At 50.2% G+C, this 18,933-nt stretch overlaps 5 protein-coding genes across 5 annotated transcripts; 1 reads left to right on the forward strand and 4 right to left on the reverse strand.

Annotated features, from left to right (window-relative positions):
* Positions 1-235: 235 nt before the first annotated feature.
* KY384_002230 (uncharacterized protein) lies at positions 236-3,412 on the reverse strand (the record flags this gene model as incomplete). The annotated part of the gene is made up of 1 exon (XM_044810756.1): positions 236-3,412. One exon carries the CDS (start codon positions 3,410-3,412, stop codon positions 236-238), a length of 3,177 nt encoding a protein of 1,058 aa, XP_044672730.1.
* Positions 3,413-3,819: 407 nt separating this feature from the next.
* Positions 3,820-5,118, forward strand: KY384_002231 (uncharacterized protein; the record flags this gene model as incomplete). Its single annotated transcript, XM_044810757.1, has 1 exon — positions 3,820-5,118. The coding sequence occupies one exon, from the start codon at positions 3,820-3,822 to the stop codon at positions 5,116-5,118; it is 1,299 nt and encodes a 432-aa protein (XP_044672731.1).
* Positions 5,119-5,407: 289 nt separating this feature from the next.
* KY384_002232 (uncharacterized protein) lies at positions 5,408-6,259 on the reverse strand (the record flags this gene model as incomplete). The annotated part of the gene is made up of 3 exons (XM_044810758.1): positions 5,408-5,560; positions 5,633-5,968; positions 6,125-6,259. The coding sequence occupies 3 exons, from the start codon at positions 6,257-6,259 to the stop codon at positions 5,408-5,410; spliced, it is 624 nt and encodes a 207-aa protein (XP_044672732.1).
* A 568-nt stretch (positions 6,260-6,827) lies between these two features.
* On the reverse strand, positions 6,828-15,159 carry KY384_002233 (putative PKS/NRPS-like protein biosynthetic cluster; the record flags this gene model as incomplete). Its single annotated transcript, XM_044810759.1, has 6 exons — positions 6,828-7,652; positions 7,730-8,053; positions 8,101-9,866; positions 9,921-12,821; positions 13,603-14,005; positions 14,674-15,159. The coding sequence occupies 6 exons, from the start codon at positions 15,157-15,159 to the stop codon at positions 6,828-6,830; spliced, it is 6,705 nt and encodes a 2,234-aa protein (XP_044672733.1).
* Positions 15,160-17,516: 2,357 nt separating this feature from the next.
* Positions 17,517-18,852, reverse strand: KY384_002234 (uncharacterized protein; the record flags this gene model as incomplete). Its single annotated transcript, XM_044810760.1, has 3 exons — positions 17,517-17,700; positions 17,833-18,793; positions 18,831-18,852. 3 exons carry the CDS (start codon positions 18,850-18,852, stop codon positions 17,517-17,519), a joined length of 1,167 nt encoding a protein of 388 aa, XP_044672734.1.
* Positions 18,853-18,933: the final 81 nt, after the last annotated feature.

An 18,933-nucleotide genomic window follows, 5' to 3' on the forward strand; every position in this document is an offset into this window, starting at 1 on the left:
CAATAGACAGCCCATCCACCCACTGCCCTAGATCAGACCAAAAGTCTTCCTCTACCCAACCCAACCCAACCAAACTCCAAACGCATGCACCCCCAGGCAAGCAATGCAAGATCGATATCCACTCATACCCTCCCAGCCGTGCGTGCGTGCGTGCGTGCGTGCAAAACATGCGGTAAACCAAAAGCGAAAGGGGGGTATCATAAACAAAAAATCTCTCTCTTCCTTCCCCTTTTCCCTACCTCCTCCCACCCCCAGTCAACGCCTCCCAATCCCTCCACTCCCCCGCCACCTCTCCAAGCACATCCGCCATCACCGCCGCATTAGCCATCAACCCATGCCCTTCCCCCTCCAAGATCCTAACTTCGCATTTTCCCCCTCCATACATCCTGCCGCCCCCTCCCCCTCCCCCTGCCCCTCCTCCACCTTTTCCCCCCACCCCGGTATTCACACCCTTCCGCATATTCATCATCCCGCCCAACCACTTCACATTCTCCACGGGCACGCGCGTGTCTTTGCTCCCGTGGTGGATGACGATGGGGCGGGTGATGTCGACGTAGCGGAAGCCGATGGGGTGGCGGCGCTCGAGGCAGGTGAGTAGGTCGAGGTGAGGGTTCGAGTGTGCTTGTGAGAGATCCCAGATTCGGGTTGCGAGGCGGGTTTCGTAGTCTGCGGATCGCGTCGGGTCGGTGGGGTTTGATGGGGCGCTGTTGGTGGTATTGGAGGGGTGAAGGAGCGAGGTGGTCGTCGTGGTGGGTTTGAGGGGAGATGAGGCGCGGCTTGAGCTACGGGCGTGGGACGAGCGGGGGAGGGAAGGTGGTGAGGGGGTGGGAGGACGGTTTTCTTTGTCTTTGTCGGAGAAGGGAGGGGGAAGGGGAGATAGCGGCGATTTCTCGTTGGAGTGGTCTTCTTTTGGCTTGGGCGTCGGAGTGCCGTTCGCTGCATTGTCGGAACTCGTGGTTTTGTTTGCGTTGCGCTTCTTGCGCGCGGAGGAGCGTGGGAGACTGGTCGTTAATTTGTTGCTGGTGACAGAGAAGAAGTTGGAGTTTGCGGCACGGAACCAGGCTTCGGGGAGAGAACGGAGGAAGCGTTGGGAGTAGGGAATGGCGGTTGATGGGAGCGGTTCCTGTGCGGTGCCAATGGCAGACATTTGAGAGGGTGGGATCCAAGGAGCCAAGAGATGTACGCGGCATCGGATGTGCTGAGGCATGCGGAGAGCCGTTGCCAATGCATAGATGGCGCCCGCGGAGTGCGCAAGGATAGAAAATTTGGTTATGCCTCGATGTTCGCATATGGTTCGTACATCATCAGGCCAGTTCAGAGGAGTATTATTTTCGTCAGCGTAGGGTTCACTGCCGCCGACTCCAGGCCGGTCAGGAGTTATTAATCGTAATTTCAAGGCTTTGGCTATGTCATCGTAGAATGCCGATACGTATCTCGTCAGGCCCATGCCAACGCAGCAAAATATCACAGAGCCATTCGGATCTCCTACTTCGGAAAAAGAGATGACGCGTCCGGTTACCGGATTTGCGACTTGCTGCGAAAGTCTAGGCGAGGAGAGATACTCGTCAATGGCAATATCAATCGAATCAGCGCTATCTGGTCGTGGCGAGTTGTTATTAGAAGTGTCTTTTGGACCGCCGATCTGGAGTGATAATCGCCTGCGATGCTTCTCTGTAGATGTCGGGGTTCCTGGACGAGGTTGCCGTCTGAACAACTTCGAGTTCGCTCTTTGAGGTGCACTGAAAGAGCGTTGATTATCCTGTAGGGGACTTGGATGTATTTTCGGAGTGATCTTGGTCTCTGTGTTCTTGTCTGTCCGTAACGGAACGACTCGAACAGAAGGAGATGGAGCAGTCTCTTCGTTCTCTGCTATTGTAGGAGTATTCTCGACGTGACCGTTTGGAAGCTTGAGCTCCGTCTTCCCGGCTGTTGTTTGGTCAGGTGTAGGCTCTCTTGGTAACGGAGAATGAGAGCGGCTCCGACTTTTCTCCTCAGGTATGTCTAGGGATGCAGCTGCTGCCTCAGCTTCAAGTCGATCTCTTTGCGCCTTTTGCTCCCTCAATTCTTCTATACGCCGATTGACACTAGCCTCATCAAGCTCAGCGATAGCCACGGTCGGAGTCTGAGGAGGTGTGACGAAGCTGTCATCGCCTGCCTCTGTCTCGTCGTCCTGTCCAACACTACGATCTGATTGAGTCGTTTTTGATCTTCTATGGCGGCTGGCATAACTCAGGCTCTGACGCTTGGAAGAACTTCTAGTCGGTATTTGACCCTGATGGGCAAAGTTATAGGAGCTTCTTTTGCTCTGGCTAGGCCCTGCTGAGGAGGCAGCATCTTCCGAGTCCCAGTAGAGTCTCTTATTGGCCAGGACAGATGGCAATGTACCAGCCTCATCTGTTGAATGTAGAAGATCAAACGCATCCACAGGCGCATCGATGCGCGAATCTCTCTTCTTCACACTCAAGCCCTCTGGTGTAGGTGACGAGGAGCCAGAGCCAGTCAGAAACAAACGCTCTCGTTTCTTCTCCGGCTCTTTCTTTGCGACGAAGACTGGTACATCGCCTTTGGGTAGCGAGTCTGTCGAGTTTCTCATTGCTAGACTCCGAATACTCCTCGCGCTCCGTAGACTTCTCAAGCTTTTCTTCTTGTCTGGTAATTTCAATGAGGGAGCTGGCGTGACTCCGCGCTCGATGCTCAGTGTGCCGATGCTGTACGCATCGTCCAGAGACTCTTCATAGGCCGCTCCCCGAGACTTCTGCTTTATTGATATTTCGGTCGCATGTTTGGAGGATCGTCGGGAGGGGGTTTCTATCGCATGAGCAGGATGGAGATGAGTGATGGAAGGCGACGTCGACTCGGCTACGCTTTCAGTGTCAATGCTGAACCCATTGGCTAGAGGAGAGGGTGGCGCGCGGAAGCTGCTCCCCGATCTTGGGAAGTGAGTATCCCATGCGCTAGGGGAGACTGGAGTGGAATGCGACTCGGTGATGTTTGGCAAGCTATCGAAGTGTTGTTCTGCCGGCGCTGAGATGACGGAGAGAGTCTCAATGAGGGAGGAGATGACTTCGGGAGAGGCTGGTTTGACTGTCACGCGGTTGGATGATCTGCGTCTGAAATCGTGGTTGTGGTTTGGTGAAGCGGGGAGGGACTTGCGTTTCCTCTCCTTGTCCTTAGGACTATTCAAATGGATTTTGGCAGGAGTCAACGAAGTCCGCTCTGGGATGAGCGGGCCATTGCCATTGACATGAAGATTGGCATGATTGGCGTTAATGGCGCCGTCGGCCATAGTGCTTGGTCTGTGGGTGGAGCCAAAGCGCAGTGGGCGCGTTGGGGTCAGTCTGTCAGGTGCATTCGGTGGATGGACCTTATGCAAGGGCGGCCCACAGCTCGCCGGCTTGGGGCCCATCTCCATGCGAGTGAATCATATTGCTTTCTGGTTCAAGCGCCAGATGGCCATTGGAGACCATTCTGCCTCAGTTCAACAGTTTGGGGTGAGACTGCGAAATATAAAGGATGAGGAGATTATTGTTTATTCCGAAAGAGCTTTCAACATGGAAAAGGAAAAATTGGGCATGAGACAGTTGGGGGTTAATGACAGGGGGAGGCAGATAGGGCGTAGTTGGTGCAGGGATGGATGGCCACCAGTAGGCCACAGAGGCCGACGATCCTCCACCAGGACGGCAGAACTCGATATGCTTCTGATGCTTATCCCCAGCTTCTCATCCGCCATAACCTCCGCAATTTCGCGTCTCCATCCAGTCAGGCCAGACCTGTTGCAGCCTCAAATGTCTTTGATCTCCTCGAATTGATACCGCCATCATGGACTACATCCCCTACCTCACCCGCGAGCCGACTCTGTTCGAGAAGGCTTGGAGCACTGTCACCTACCCGGTCAATGTCTTCTACCATCCAATCGAATCGCTCGTCTCGTTGCCGGCCCTCTCCTTCCTCATCATACCCGCCTTCTCCTCATATGGCACCACCCTGAACTTCTTATTCTTTTATATGACATGGGCCATCCTGATCAAGTCTAACCCGCCGTTGCAGGTCGAGCTGATAGGGACCGCGGGCATACGCGTCTTGTTCTACTTGGTGCCAAGCACCCTGTTTCTGGCTCTTGATAGCTTGGCTCCTGATTTCGCGCAGAGCCTGAAAGAGCACGGCGAAGATGCTTTGGCCACAGGAGAGGCGCAGGGTGGGCCACAGGGCAGGTGGTGGAAGGTCACGCTCGTCAGCGTCTTCAATGTCACCCTTGGCGTGTTCCTGCAGACAGGGGTGGATGTATTGTTTACAAAAGTGTTGGGCATAAGAAGCGCGATCAAGATATCTACAAACCTGCCTATGCCCTGGACCATCGCTTTGCAGCTTGCATTGGGACTCCTGCTGAGAGAGGTTCTGACGTATGCAGTTCTTCGCTTTGTATTGCATGGGCAGAAGTCGCGTCTGAAGACATGGCACGAAGGGTGGCAGCATTCAGTGGTCGCTCCTTTCAGCTTCGTCGCGCATTATGATCATCCAGCCGCGTATCTGCTTCATGTATTCCTCCCCATGTATTTACCTGCTGTCCTTCTCCGGATGCACCTGTTGACATATCATATGTACATGATCATTGTCTCCCTTGAAGAGACATTCGCGTATTCTGGATATAACGTTCTACCAACTGCTTTCATCCTGGGAGGTATTGCTCGAAGGCAAGAGCGTCATCTTATGGGAGACGGAGATGGAAACTTCGGCTGTTTCGGATTAGCGGACTTGATCATGGGTACGAGCCTAAGTGATGATCTTGTGGAGGATGTTGTCGATGAAGCAGAAGAGAAGCAAGTCGCCAAGAAAGCAAAGGGCAAGGCAAAGTCCGTGAAAAAGAAAGCGCGTAAGCATGCGCCTAAACATGACAAACAGGAGGAAGAGGATGATAGTGAGCCCACTGAGGAGCAGACAAGTGAGTCGCACTCGAGAAGCAGGCCAGCTCGTGGAAGAAATGGGAAGCAGAAGGCCAGGAGTGAAGATACAGAAGCTGATCAGCACCAAGATGAGGACGAAAAGCCGAAAAAGAAAAAAGCTGCCAATGCCAAGAAAGTGAATGGTAGGCGGAAGAAGCGCAGTAGTGACGAGGATTGAGACATTGGATATGTGATGCTGGATGTCATGTTGTCATGATTTCACTTTTCTCATGCAGGTTCTAGGCGTCATGAGGTCGTCAAGATACCCTTTGGACGCTGGAACAGGTGTTGTACGAAGCCAGCCCGGTTGGATGTTGGTAGTGATATTTGATGATGATCGAGGACTCGCTCGAGAATATTTCGTGTCGTTTACTTAAGTTTAGTACAAATGCTTCAATCCATGATCTCAGCCGCCTGCACACAGCTCCTAAGCTCACCCAGTTATCCTCATTCTACCTAACGCCTGTCTAGAACACCATCTCATGTGGCCGATCCCCGCTCCTTAAGCTGAAAGTCGTCGCCAAGTAGTCTTTCAGCAACGACTCTTTCCCAAGCGTTTGTAATATCGCCTTATCGACCGATTTCTGATCGCTTGCTCTCGTCGATGATACCTCTTTCTTCTGTACGCAGAGACGAGTCAGTCTTGTAAGCCCATAGAAAGTCTACCGGCATGGCTGAAATTCCTAGCTCACCTCAGGCTTCTCCCCTTGACTAAAGAACTTATCTTCCCCGCTCTTTTTCTGTGCCTTGTCCTTTGTGAAATACCCCTCCTGCCCCACCTTCTCCAGCACCTTATCGTCGATCCCCTTCAATTCGACTTTGTTCTTTGTAACAATTACATATTTGTGGTTCACTCGCCGTAGCGGAACGCCATTCACTCTGAAAGGACCCGTAACGAGTAGCACGCCTTGCGAGAGATGTTTGAGAAATATGACCTTTTTGCCGCGAAAGCGACCGGCGAGAAGTATGAGGACAGCACCAGGTACGAGGGAGGGGCGGAGTTTGGCTTCACGGATTGACTTGCGGACCTATGGAGGGACTCAATCAGCGATGCCCCCATAATTAGCATCATCGGAAAGGACGATTGTGAAAGGCAGTGGAAGGAAGAGAGGTGGCAAAGCTTCTCGCGAACGATTGTCACGATGCCAGCTCTGGGTATCATTGTATTGAATGGGAATACACACTTTCTTCGGCTTTGCTTCGATTTCAGCCGGGTAGAACTTCCGGGCCTTCTGGGTGTGGTGAGGGATTGTCCGCTGGCCTTTGCCGAATTTCTTTGTCTTAGGCTCAGTCTTGCCACTAGGCTTTGTCGAAGACATCTTGAGGGGATGGGGAGCAGATTCCGCCGAAGTTGTGTGGCCGTAGTTATTGTGATGGTTGGCGAACGTTGATAGTGATCGTGGGCGCGCTCTTGTGTGCGGCGCTAGCGAAGCTTTTCTTGGCGGCTCAAACGGGCTAGCGTAGATAACCACCCGATATGCGGGACGACCGCTACCGATCTCCGTACTCCTGGGACAATCCACCTCTATATAAAGATGTGATTGCAGTCAAACTTGGTCGTCTTTTTATCCTGAATCACGCGCACGCCAAGTCTGTAATGGAGGATTTTTAGCAAAGACACATTTCATCACAACGATTCTGAGGGCATCCCGAAAGTAATGGTACCTCCGAGGACAATGGAACCTTGGACAACGACAAGGGGCGGTTCTGGGGGTAATTGACTCATTACAGTAGTATATTACTGCCGCTACCTGTTGCTTTCAGACGCAGAAGCTACGATACAAATGTAACAGAGTCTTCATATCATGCGTTCTGCTCGTAGCATTGTTGAAGGCTACATCTAGCATTTCCGTGGTACTCAAGATCAATTAGATGCTACGCTCACTCTCATTCGCCTTTCACTTTTTCCTTCACAATCTCCTGCACGATTTGCATAATCGTCTTCTGACCATTCATCACGTCTGACATAGGTATAGTAGCGCTAGCCTCCCTGCTCAACCAATTCCGAATCTCGACTGCAACGAGACTGTCAACCCCGTGACCTGACAAGGAGTCGTCGTGGTGGATGTCATCGAACGGAAGGTCCAGCAATCTGGACAACTTATGGCTGAACGCGTCAAGAATTACTTCCTGCAACAAATCCTTGTTAGGTCCAATCGTCGCGATTCTTTCAGCCAATGATGTTTGGTCGCCGGTTGCGGACTGGTTGGTCCTTGATTGTGCTTGACCCGCTGCGATATGCGAGAATCTCGCGTCCCACGATCGAGTTGCTTCGATTCCAACGGACACTTGAGGATCAACTACGAATCGCTTTGGGCCAGTTTCCAGAGAATTGATGATGTTGTGCTCAATCAGGCGAAGCAGATGTTCCGTAGTTATATGCTTCGCCCATCCAACACCTTTACCCGTCGCAACAAGGTCTATGTTCTCAATAGTCCATCCTGCATCATCTACGAATCCGACGTCGATTGATAGAGCCGGGAGGCCCTTTGCCACTCTGTGGTATGCCAGCGCATCCTGATATGTGTTGCCTGCGGCGTAATTGGATTGTGACAAATTCCCGTAGATGCCGGCGAGAGACGATAGCATGACGAAGAAATCGAGATCCATTGATTGTTCGATGAAGTATTCATGAAGATTTCTAGTCCCAGCGACTTTCGGACCTAAGGCTCCATTGAACTTGGGAAGGGACATATTGGCAAAGACTGAATCCTACTCAGACGACATCCGGTCAGCGATCAGAACGATTATCTATCAGAACGAAGGGACAGGAAGATTCTTCCACGTACCTGAAGTACCATAGCACCTTGAATAACACCTCGAATCGGTGGAAACGACCCTGAGCAATCCTTCAGTGCATCTTCAAGCTGTTGTCGATTTGTCACGTCGCAGGCTTGGACTCTGACCGCTGCTCCCGCCTGCTCTAAACCTTGGACAAGTTTAGACGCGCCTTTAGCTGTTTGGCCAGACCGAGATAGTAATATCAGGTTTTTGGCACCCCATGCTGATACCATCCATTTGGCGAAGGCAGCGCCAATACCACTCAGACCTCCTACGATCAGATATGAAGTATCTGACCGAAGATGAATGCTAGGCAAGGGCTTCGGAACAACCTGACAAGACGTTAGCGTAAGAGTCAGGAGCGTCATGTTGGACTTACAGGGACAATGCAGTCTTTTATAACATTGATGACGATTTTCCCTATATGAGTCCCAGACTGCATGAAACGAAACGCTTTTTCAACCTCTGGCATCTCATACACTGTGATCGGCTCAATCGGAGACAATTTCTTCTGGGCGAAAAGATCAATGACGTTCCGCAAAGCCTCCCCGGGAATTCTGTCCTTGTGGAGTCCAAATAAATCGAACCCGACCGCAATGAAGCTCGCACTTTTCTCAAAAGGTGCCATTCCGAGGTTAGCTTTGTCAATGGAGTCTTTCTTGCCCAACTCAATGAAGCGTCCAAACATTGCAATGCATCTCCAGCTCTCCCGAAGTGCATCTCCGGCTAGGGAGTTGACGATGACATCTACACCTTTGCCCTCGGTCAGCTCCATGATCTTTGGTCGAAAGCTCAAATCTCTAGAGTTCAGAATGTGACTGCGAGGTATGCCAAACGTTTTCTCGAGAAAAGCAATCTTTTCAGGAGTTCCCACCGTCACATATATTGTAGCACCAATCAATGAAGCGAGCTTGATGCATGCTTGACCAATACCACCAGCCGCTGAATGTATGAGGATTGTTTCGCCAGCTTGGAGTCGAGCAGCGTGGAAAATGCTGTAATAGGAGGTGCTGAATACTGAAGGTATGGAGGCCGCAACCTCAAAGCTCATCTCTTCGGGTATCGCACATGCCAGGTTTTGTGATGTCCTGGCATGAGTACCAAAAGTACCAGCGCCTACTGCACAAACGCGCTGCCCAACATTGAAGCCAGTCACCGCAGTTCCCATCTTGGTGATGAAGCCTGAACACTCCACGCCAAGGCCCAGTGGGTCAGGGAGCTGATCTGTAGCTATCAGAAGATCATGGAAATTGAGTGCGGTCGATCTCACTTCTATCTCGAGGTGATGGGGATGTATGTCATTTTCAGCTTGTGGGTCAGAAACAAACTGAAACGTGTCTAGAAGACCTTGATGACGCATTTGAAGTCGAAGAGGATTGCCTGGCTGCCACAAAGGCTTCATTTCGGGCTTCAGAGTATTTGACTTGCCATCGACGGCTCGGTTTGCTGCCTTGTCCTCAAGCAGTCGTGGTATCAAGAGCCTTCCGTCCCTCGTCACGAATTCGAGATCAGACATCTCAGCCGCGAGAGGGGATCCTCGAAAGCCGTTCTCAAAGACTGATAATATTGTTGTTGCCACATCAGCATTGAATGCTTGAGTTTGCATGGACTCGCAGTCAAGTGAGACGCATTTCAGGCTCCCATATTCCGCTCTCAAAGTCCTGAGAAATCCTAAGACAGATCCAGCTTCCGGAAAATTAGCACCCATGAGGCCACCAAAAGTCACCCATAGAAGGCCTTTTCCATTTGAAAATACCTCTTGAAGAGACAGCAGGTGTTCTTCACTCAGACATGTCAGAATTGGATGCTCTCGGTCATCTAGTATCACGTATAAAGTGTTAGAGGGAGAGATTTCTTCGAGGCTTGCAATGGAACATGTCAGCCCTGAGGACTCGGTATGCAGTGCTTCTGCTAGGCAGCGTGCTAGTTCTACTCCTGACTGGGAGACATGAACCACTGTCACGTCACTTTGTGGTTGGGGAACGTCCTTGCTAAGTTTCGTCGAGACCATCATCGAGATTGAATGTTTATCCTCCGCGCTATCTCGCGCAGCTATGTCGAGGCCGCTGAAGCCGGATCTACGGAGAAGCACATCCCATCGTTTCTCAGTCATAAGGGGACCATCTACTCTCCCCTCTTCAACACCTGTGCCCCCGTCAGTCAACAGGTTTTGTTATGCGACTGACATGAGACACTTACCTAGCCACCATCCAGGTAGCAAGCCGAAGACCATTCCTACAGATATCTCTCCCACATTCGTGAGCTCGACCAGAACAAGTTTGCCGCCTGGCCTCAGTAATCGATTGACATTCGTCATCGTCTTCTCCATGGATGCTGTTGCGTGCAAAACGTTCGCGGCTACAACGAGATCATAGCTTTCCGGCTCGAAGCCCTGTCCCTCAACTTCATTTTCAATGTTCAAGGTCTTGAAATCTAGGATATCGTCCCAGTACATAAATTTCTCTCTGGCTTTCTCAAAGAAACCGGCAGATATATCAGTGAACATGTAGGAGGAACAACGTATCAAGTCGTCTTCTTCACTACCAAGGGTCTTTAGTAAGAAAGACGTCGCACTGCCTGTCCCTGCTCCTATTTCGAGAATCCTTATCTCTGGCCATTTGTGGGCGGCGAGATCAACATACTTAGCCGCATATTCGTAGGCTCGGTCCTGACTTGGCAATTCGGCATAGTAACGGTCAAGAAGTCCGTCTTCCATCATCACAGAAAGTGGATCGATTTCTTGACGCAGAATATCCGGAAGTCGGCGCCCAACTTGAGTGACCATCTGTGCAGGAGCAGCCGATCGACTAGCCTGCTCTAAGGTCGAAGCAATCGACTGCTCATCTGCATTCATCCAGTCGGGGTCCTGATATTTCAGATTCCCAGCATCACCTGTTTCCAGACTCCCTTTTGCCCATTTGAGGTAGTGCTGATGATGCGAGAGGAGATTTTGTTGCTCAACGTCAGTCAATGTCTCGACAGCCCGCCTGATGCAAAAGTAAGCCGCTTTTTCGATGAGAGCACCACCCTTAATCTCTTCGGCCGTCTTCACATGTTCGCCCCAAAGATCCTCAACGACACTTTGATCAATAGATGTCACATCAGGTTTCCAGACGGTATTCCAACAGAGCTTGTTTTCGCCTTTGTTCTTTGTCTGATTCGACCCTTTGAGTGCTGAGGTTAGGACGAACTTCGCTCCCTTGATAGTCATGACAGGTTCTAAGGAGTCAACCGTCGAGTTGGCAACGATAGCGTCTCCAAAGAAGTGCCGAGGATCTTCAACGTGCGTTTTACCTCCAGCGCGGAAGACGTGCCCTGCTTCAGATGCCGCATCCTTAGATACGAAAAGCTCTTCAACAAACGTGGGCATGAGCGAGTCTTCAAAGGCTTCGACCATGTTTACGACTGCTAGAATGGCAACTTGTAGCGCTGCATCCAGTACTTGAGGCTTGACTATCTGTGGGCTCTCATACTTGTGCGGCATAAATGACCGTGTATCTGGGATTTTAAGGTCGCATACGGTTTCGTCATTGATCACTGAGCATTGTGATAGCAGCAAGAATGTTTCCTCGAGCTTTACGCCAGTATTTTGGGTTCTTGAAAGCAATGTTTCGTAGAAGTGCGTGTCTTGCTTACTTGAATCTGCCCTGAGCGAGTCGATCTGAGTCGAAGACATACCGATTTTTGCCTCCCGTGAGGTGCTGATGAGACCACTGCAGTGTTCGATGGCTTTTCTGTCGGCAGAATAGGAGAGAATACGGAAGGTATTCCAGGTATTGGACGCTGATGTAGAGCTGTCACGCGCCGGTTCAAGTATCAGAGTAATTTCAATCCCGTCCGAAGTATCAGGCACCATCAGAGCCACAGAAAAGTGCACGTCCCGCAAAGAATACCCTTTGATCTCCGAATCTACCAAAGTAGCCTTCTGCCGCGCAGCTTCAATTGCCATGGAAAGATACCCAGCACCTGGGAATATAGGCTCTGACTCCAGAGTATGATGTTTCAACCAAGGCAGATCCGTCACGCGGAGGCGGTTCAGCCATCTCATATCGAGGTCACTACTGTCATCAGACATTGTACCGAGCAAATCGTGTTGTGGACCAAGTCTTTTCAAAAAGTTGCGAGCAAGCCTTCCATCCTGCCAGTACCGCATCGAATGATTCCACGGATATGGCGGTAGATCTGTCAAGACCTCAAGATCTTGTTTGTGGGTTGGAAAGTTTACTTCTCGGGCATCGATACGGACACCATTCGTGAAAAGCTTGCAGGCTAGGTTTAGCAAACACTCATCGGCAGGCTTGTTCCTCTCTAGAGAAGGCAGGTAGTGGGGTCGCAGATTTGGCGCAAGTATACTACAAATTTGCTTCAGTGGCCCGGCTAGCGCAGAGTGAGGGCCGATCTCGACGAAGGTGTCTACTCTAGTGGTCTCATTGGACGAGGAAGAGCATATTTTCTGGACCGCATCACTGAAGCGAACCGGGCTGAGCAAGTTCTGAACCCAGTACTCTGCATTCGTTGTGAGTGGGATTCCTGGGAACACCGTAGAGTTGAACTTGACTTCAGGACTCGCAGAATTGGCTGTGATATCGGAGATGCATCCGCGATATTTCTCTGAAATCCGGTGCATGTGATGTGAATGGTATGCTACCTTCACGCGCAATTTTCGATTGAACATGTTCGCCTCGTTCAGACCAAGTTGAAGTTCGTCAATTGCGGCTGTGTCGCCAGAGATCGTCACGCTCTGAGGGCTGTTGATGCATGCTACAGTAGCTGTACCTGCCTTCAAAACCGATAGTCGGGGCTGAAGTTCCTCGGCTGACATGCCTACGGCCATCATTGCACCAGGCAATTCTTGTTCAGCTTCGAGCTTCAAGGCCGAAACACCACGGTAGTAAGCTACCTGCATGGCAGCTTCTAATGAGAGCATTCCAGCAGTGTATGCAGCCGCAATCTCTCCACTGGAGTGACCTACTACGGACATGGGTGTCACGTTCCATGACTTCAAGAGTTCGACTAGTGCGATCTGCAATGCTGTGCACAGTGGCTGACTCATGGAGGCTTCGTCGATTCTTGAGGTTTGTGCTTCCCGTAGAAGCTCGTCTATTCGCTTGTGAGTCTCGTACTTCCACGGTTGGATTCATTCCAATTACCTTGTAGCGACCAAGTAGCCCCAAATTGGGCCAGTGCGTCAGCCGCTGCACGCAAGGTATTTCGATACACTGAGTACGCGTCAAGTAATTCATAGCCCATTCTGGCCCACTGCGATCCTTGACCTGTAAACACAAAACAAATTCGAGGTTCCCTGGTTATCCGCGATGCCTTGGTCGCAGCAGGTTTGAGCCTGGAGGCAAGGTCTTTCATGGTACTGCCTTGACAAGCAAATCGGTATCTCAGCAACGACCTACGTTGTCCAATCGTGTATATCAGGTTGTCAAAGAACGCTAGGTCGTGAGTGTCGTGAGTATATTCTGCCACTTGCTCAATTAGCTTTTGCAGACTCGCTTCATCGTTCGCGCTTAGTAGTAAAATCCTCCTTTTGAGATCTCTGGACGGAGAAGATCCATGTCCATTGAGCAATTGGCGTTGCCTGGGAGCTTCCTCAACTATAGCATGGACATTAGCGCCGCCGTACCCAAAGCTGTTGATAGAAGCTCGTCGTGGCCCATCACGATGCCAATAGTTGACCTTTGTTGGGACCTGAAAATGTCAGATTGCTGTCTTTGTCAAAACACCCAACGTGGACTAACAGCGATTCTCCAGTCTTGAAAATTAATCTGATCGCTAGGTATACTGAAGTTGCAATTTGGCAGTATGCACTTGCCTTTCAAAGCCAGGACGGAATGAATCAGTCCTGCTACACCACTGGCTCCCTCACAATGACCCATCAAGGACTTGACGGATCCTACGAAAATTGGCCGCTCGGGATCTCTGTTGGATGTCTGCAACGCGTTGGCAAGCGCCTCTGCTTCCGTACGATCGCCAGCTTGTGTGCCGGTGCCGTGAGCTTCGAAAAAGTCCGTTCCAGATACGTCAAGCCCGGCTTGGCGGTAAGTCTGCTCTATCAGTGCTTGCTGAGCGCTCATACTGGGCATTGTGATTCCCGGTGTCTTCCCATCTTGGTTCATCATCGTGTTGCGGATCACGGCATGTATCGGATCATTAGACTCGAGAGCATCTGACAGGGGTTTGAGGATCAGAGTTCCTATACCTTCGCCACGAGCATAGCCATTGGCACGTTTGTCGAACATGTAAGTTCTACCATCTGGGCTCAGGAAACTGGCAGTCTTTTAGCAAGCATAGGAGGCGGGAGACTAGGCCGTACTTGAGCGTACTCAACCCAAACATGACAGTCGGACTGAGCATAAGATTCGCTCCTGAGACGACCGATATTTTTGAAGTCTTTGTTCGGAGAGTCTGACAAGCTAAATGTAGAGCAGTAGAGGATGCCGAGCATGCGGTATCTACACTCATGCTTGGGCCTCTTAAGTCAAACCAATAACTTATTCGGTTCGAGAACATAGAACTCCCGAGACCTGTCGCTTGATACGCAGGAAGGAGGCTTGGGTCTTTGTCAATGAGTCCGCCGTAGTCTTCATTGAAAGAGCCAACGAATACAGAAGTGTCAGATCCTGCCAGCGTTTCGATTGGGATCCCAGCTAAGAATGGTCAGACCCCTTTCCAGACTTGAGTCAAGAAGTGTTACCGTTTTCGAAGGCTTCATACGCAGTTTCGAGGTGCATCCGGGCCCTTGGATCCATTGCCTTGCTTCGTTAGAGAAATTATTTCGAGGACGGATCTCACTCTGCTCTACCTTAGCCTCATTAGGGCTGATATTGAAGAAAGATGCGTCGAAATAGCCATACTGGTCTTCCTGTAAGAAGTGCCCAGATTTGACGTTCATCTACTCTATGTGAGCTAGGAGCAAGACATAAAGCATACATTCGAAACTTACAGAGCTGCTTCTCTCAGGGTTGGGATGATAGAAAGCATCTGCATTGAACCTTTCTTTTGGAATCTCGGACCAAGCGCTCTTGCCCTCCGCGCATTGACGCCACATTTCATTAATGTTATTTGCGCCGCCAGGGAAGCGGCAGCTCATGCCTACGATAGCGATGGGCATTATCTTGCTATCGTCGGCGTTCGTAAGGACTGCCTTTGCACCTTCAACGCCTCGAGTCTGAGGCATCTCGTTGGTTCTTGCTTTGGGGAGATCGATTACCTGGTAGCCATTGGAAAGTCTGTCTGATGCTCCAGACATGCTGTCATTCTGAAGGCTTGATGAGCTGGAGTTGTTCGCAGTTGACGATACTGAGAGAGTAGCATCACGGTCTCTATTATCAGTCAACCCGTAAGCCTTGATGACAGTATCGCGGATAGCTTCGTGGTCTAGACCCTGCAATTGCTCCTTCGAATATCCACGGTTACCAGCCTCGTCCATTTTGCTTGATCGTCAGTTTGGCACTTCAGTACGGATTCAAAAGACGACTTCAGGCTCGCCGAGGTCGGTGCAATGATAGTCGGAGGGTCCAGGCTTTTACTCTTCTCCAAAACCGCTTATATACTAGATCCCTGTCTCCTAGATTTCTGTTGCAACGGTCTGCGCTTATACTCTAGGCCCACGCAATGACCGCCTGACAGGTGTCAAATGTCATGTTGAAGACCTCGAAGACTATGTTCTAGCCGATATGAACCCTTGCAACTTGTGTTCAATGCTAGGGCAATGAGTAGCTGTCGTCGTAGCTATGAATGGCATGGGAACGCACCCCCGCTGTCAAAGCCTTGTGTTGAAGTAAGAGATATTTCTGGGAAGTGCGCGGAGTGGAGACCCCAATGATTCCAGTCCAATAGATACGATGGCAGATATTCTTACAGTCGGAAGCTGTGAATTCCGACCCAAGCTTTCCTTCGCTTCGTTAGCTGCATGGAGATGGAGAACGCGCCCTGCTTCGAACACTCTGCATCTCTTCCAAAGGAGCATCCGGAACGTTACCCCCCGCTTGAGATCCGTTCTTGCGCAGTATCCTGCAGCGACCGTTTAGCGAATGCAAGTTGGCCGTTGTGTTCCCCACATTCTCCATTAGCCCCCTGTCGAAATCCTCTTTTTCTCGCCTGGAACTGCGTCCTTTCTCTTGCACTTTCTGTCAATGAACTCCTAGAGATGAAGGTCGCGTAGGAAAGGGCAAGACACTCTCGCACAACCGAATACTCCGGTGTTACATCTCGCGTGAAGCCATTGAAGAAATGCGTGTACTGTGTGTGCACGGATGGGGTGCCAACGCTCAGGTAAATGAAAAATGTTTTTCCTTGTGACAAGGGGCATCAGGTTTTGAGACGAGACTGATACTAATGACAATACTAGATATCGAGGGCACAGTGTGGTATGTTGAAGTGTCTCTCCCTTCGACCACACTGAGAATAGACAGCCCACGATTGGGCCTCGGAATCACTTTAAAACAGAAAGCTGCTGATTTTCGATTTACAAAGCACCACTTCGTCAAGCACTAAAACGTGCGGGTCATAATGACGTGTTTTTTGAATATCTGGAGGGAAGGATCGAGGCAGCGCCCTTCCCCGGTAAGTCATTAGAATCTTCTGCTACCACAGCCCGAGAGTCTTGTTTCTCACCTCTTCAATTGTCATAATTCTAGGCTTGAGTGACATATATACACCGCCTTTCTATGGATTCTGGGAGGAGAATAATCCCGAATCCATCGTGAGGGAGACTGGTCGTATCAGATCTGTACTCGAGGACGATGGTCCCTTCGATGGTGTATTTGGAATATCTGAAGGCGCTGCCGCACTTCTCACTGCAATGTTTCTGGCCAAGAAAGCGCAGGTTTCCTTGGGAGTGAAGTTCATGGTGCTTGTGGCCCCAATGTCGCCTTTCGATCAAGAGGGTCAGCGAAGGCTTGATCGGAGCATGACGGGGGGAGCAGTGTTTGATGTTCCTGCTATTGTGATTAAAGGAAGAGAGGATCCAATCAGACTTTTGATTAAATTGGTACAGGGACTCTTTTCAGAGGGAAAGACGACAGTTGTGAGGTGGAGTGGAGGACATAGTATGCCAAATTCGGGCGAAAAGGAAGTCTGGGAGCAGACCGCTAAAGAGATTGTACATATCGTTGAGAAATAGTCTACTCTGTTGTACACTTTGTTATTCCTCATCGTGTGAGACAACAAGGGATGTTGCTAACCTTTCCAAGTCGAAGGCATTCGTGAAATTACGTCAATTTGCGAAGGGGTACACATCTTGCTAGAGATTTGATGAAATCAACTATGGCGCTGCGCATCATTTAGCCTGCTGACCTACGATTTATCTTTTGTTTTCTCCTTAATTTTAAGGGGTCTGCGGTGGGATTGAAGTGCTGGTCGCAGGGTGCATTTTTGCATTCGACAGGAAGAAGAAGGTGGTGAGGGACATCAGGAGAGTGTTAGTAAAAGATGGTGGGACGGAGGTATTCCAGAATATCATGGAAGGGCATAAGAAAGAAGGGTTAGGGGTTTAACATCACGGATAATAAGAAGGGAATTCATTTCTGAGTGATTCGGACCCTTGTGAGTGCCTGTTGGTCAGTACTTTGGATCCACCTGTAAAAGGCGGATGTGTGTTCATATAAATTGCGGATATAAGTATTCTAGCTCTGAGGACGTTGCAGATACTCACTCCTTCTTGATTGTGGCTAGCTACTGAAGTGATCAGATGTATGAGGAGAAGAGCCTTTATACTGATTGCCAGACTTGCCAGGAAGAGTGCAGCCCGCGCTGCTTGTAATGTCAATTAAGGACAGATCACCCCTACAGCATCTGTTCGCTTTGTTGCGCGAACCAGTTGCCAGGTATTGTGTTGGATGGGGAGGTCAGACTCGTGGGAAAAGGTTGCAATTCGCGCTGCTCTCGCTGCTCCATGTCCACTGTTCCCCCCCGCACTTTCTCGACGTGGTGCAATAGCCGATACAATTCTTTGATATCATCATTCTTGCTGTACTGTACAGCATCTTTTGATGAGATAGACCAAAGGGAAATGCCTCTACCTACTTGGTACGTTCGACAAGACTCCACTACGAGGTGGCCAAGGCGTGGAAGGAGGCATAGCATATGAAAGACGCTATACCATGATCCGCGCCTTTGGACTAAATGCTGTAGCTGTACCTCCCTAAGACTGAGGGAACGAATGGTCTGGAGGTTTTGAGTCTTTGTCAGGTCTAGTAGGCTGGTTGAGGGTGTCATGACGCGAGTCAAATCCAGCACCTGTAAGGTCCGTAGATGGGCTGTGTTAAGTGTGCTTAGGTTGAGCACTGTGTCGCAGCAGATGCTCAATGATACTAGATTCGAACTCCTCTGGAGAAGGTGAAAGAGCCCTAATCCTGCATTTGCTGGGAACGCAGGATTGGGAAAATTCTGTTGTCGATTCCCAAAGCCATGGTCTTGCGCTTGGACTCGCAAGTGCTGGATCCTTCTTATGTTGTCTGTTACAGAGAATCGAAAATTGCCTGAAAGTTGAGTAGGTCTTGATAAGAAGTCCTCAATGTTGGACTCAGAACCCACTCTCGTCGGTAAGTCTAGAATAAACTCGTCGAATCTAGTAGAATTCAAGGCTAGGAGCGTACTGTGGACAATGCTCGCGATTGCGTGTCCTACCTTCAATTCAAGCTCTGTATCTTCTATCGTTCTTCTGTATGAGAGTGCAAAAGCGCGAAGGTTGCGAAATTGCGGAATCAAAACAGGAAGACCAGATTCAAGACTACTCAGGTAGGTATTGAATGCGGCTGTTTGGCCGCTCATCCACTCATCCTCCACATGGATGGCAATTACGTCTACATGACTTGCAGTGCAGGCATTCTCGGCAGTCTTGCGCAAATGTGTCAGACTGGAGAAGGATGTGACATTGATTCTCCGTCGAAAATGTGGGGTTACAGCTCGATAAAAGGGTTTGCTCGTGAGTCTCAGGCTTCGAAGCGCCTGATCATTCTTATGCTGTTCTTGTAGCCACGTATGTGGTGCTGAAAGGCTGTCTGGCACTGGTCCATCATCATCTACATAGAATGTGATCTGATCAACGAGATTAGACAAACCTGGGATAGTGTCAATCAGCAGCACTCACAAGATTACAGATCTCCTGAGGAACGTTCATACTGAGTGTGATGATGGCGTATGGTCAGATTGGATTTCTTCGATGGTCGAGTGAGAGATGAGAGTCGGCGGAGGCAAATTA

Source organism: Bacidia gigantensis, assembly GCF_019456465.1.
Source record: "Bacidia gigantensis strain McMullin 20006 chromosome Unknown contig_134, whole genome shotgun sequence".
Taxonomy (NCBI): domain Eukaryota; kingdom Fungi; phylum Ascomycota; class Lecanoromycetes; order Lecanorales; family Ramalinaceae; genus Bacidia; species Bacidia gigantensis.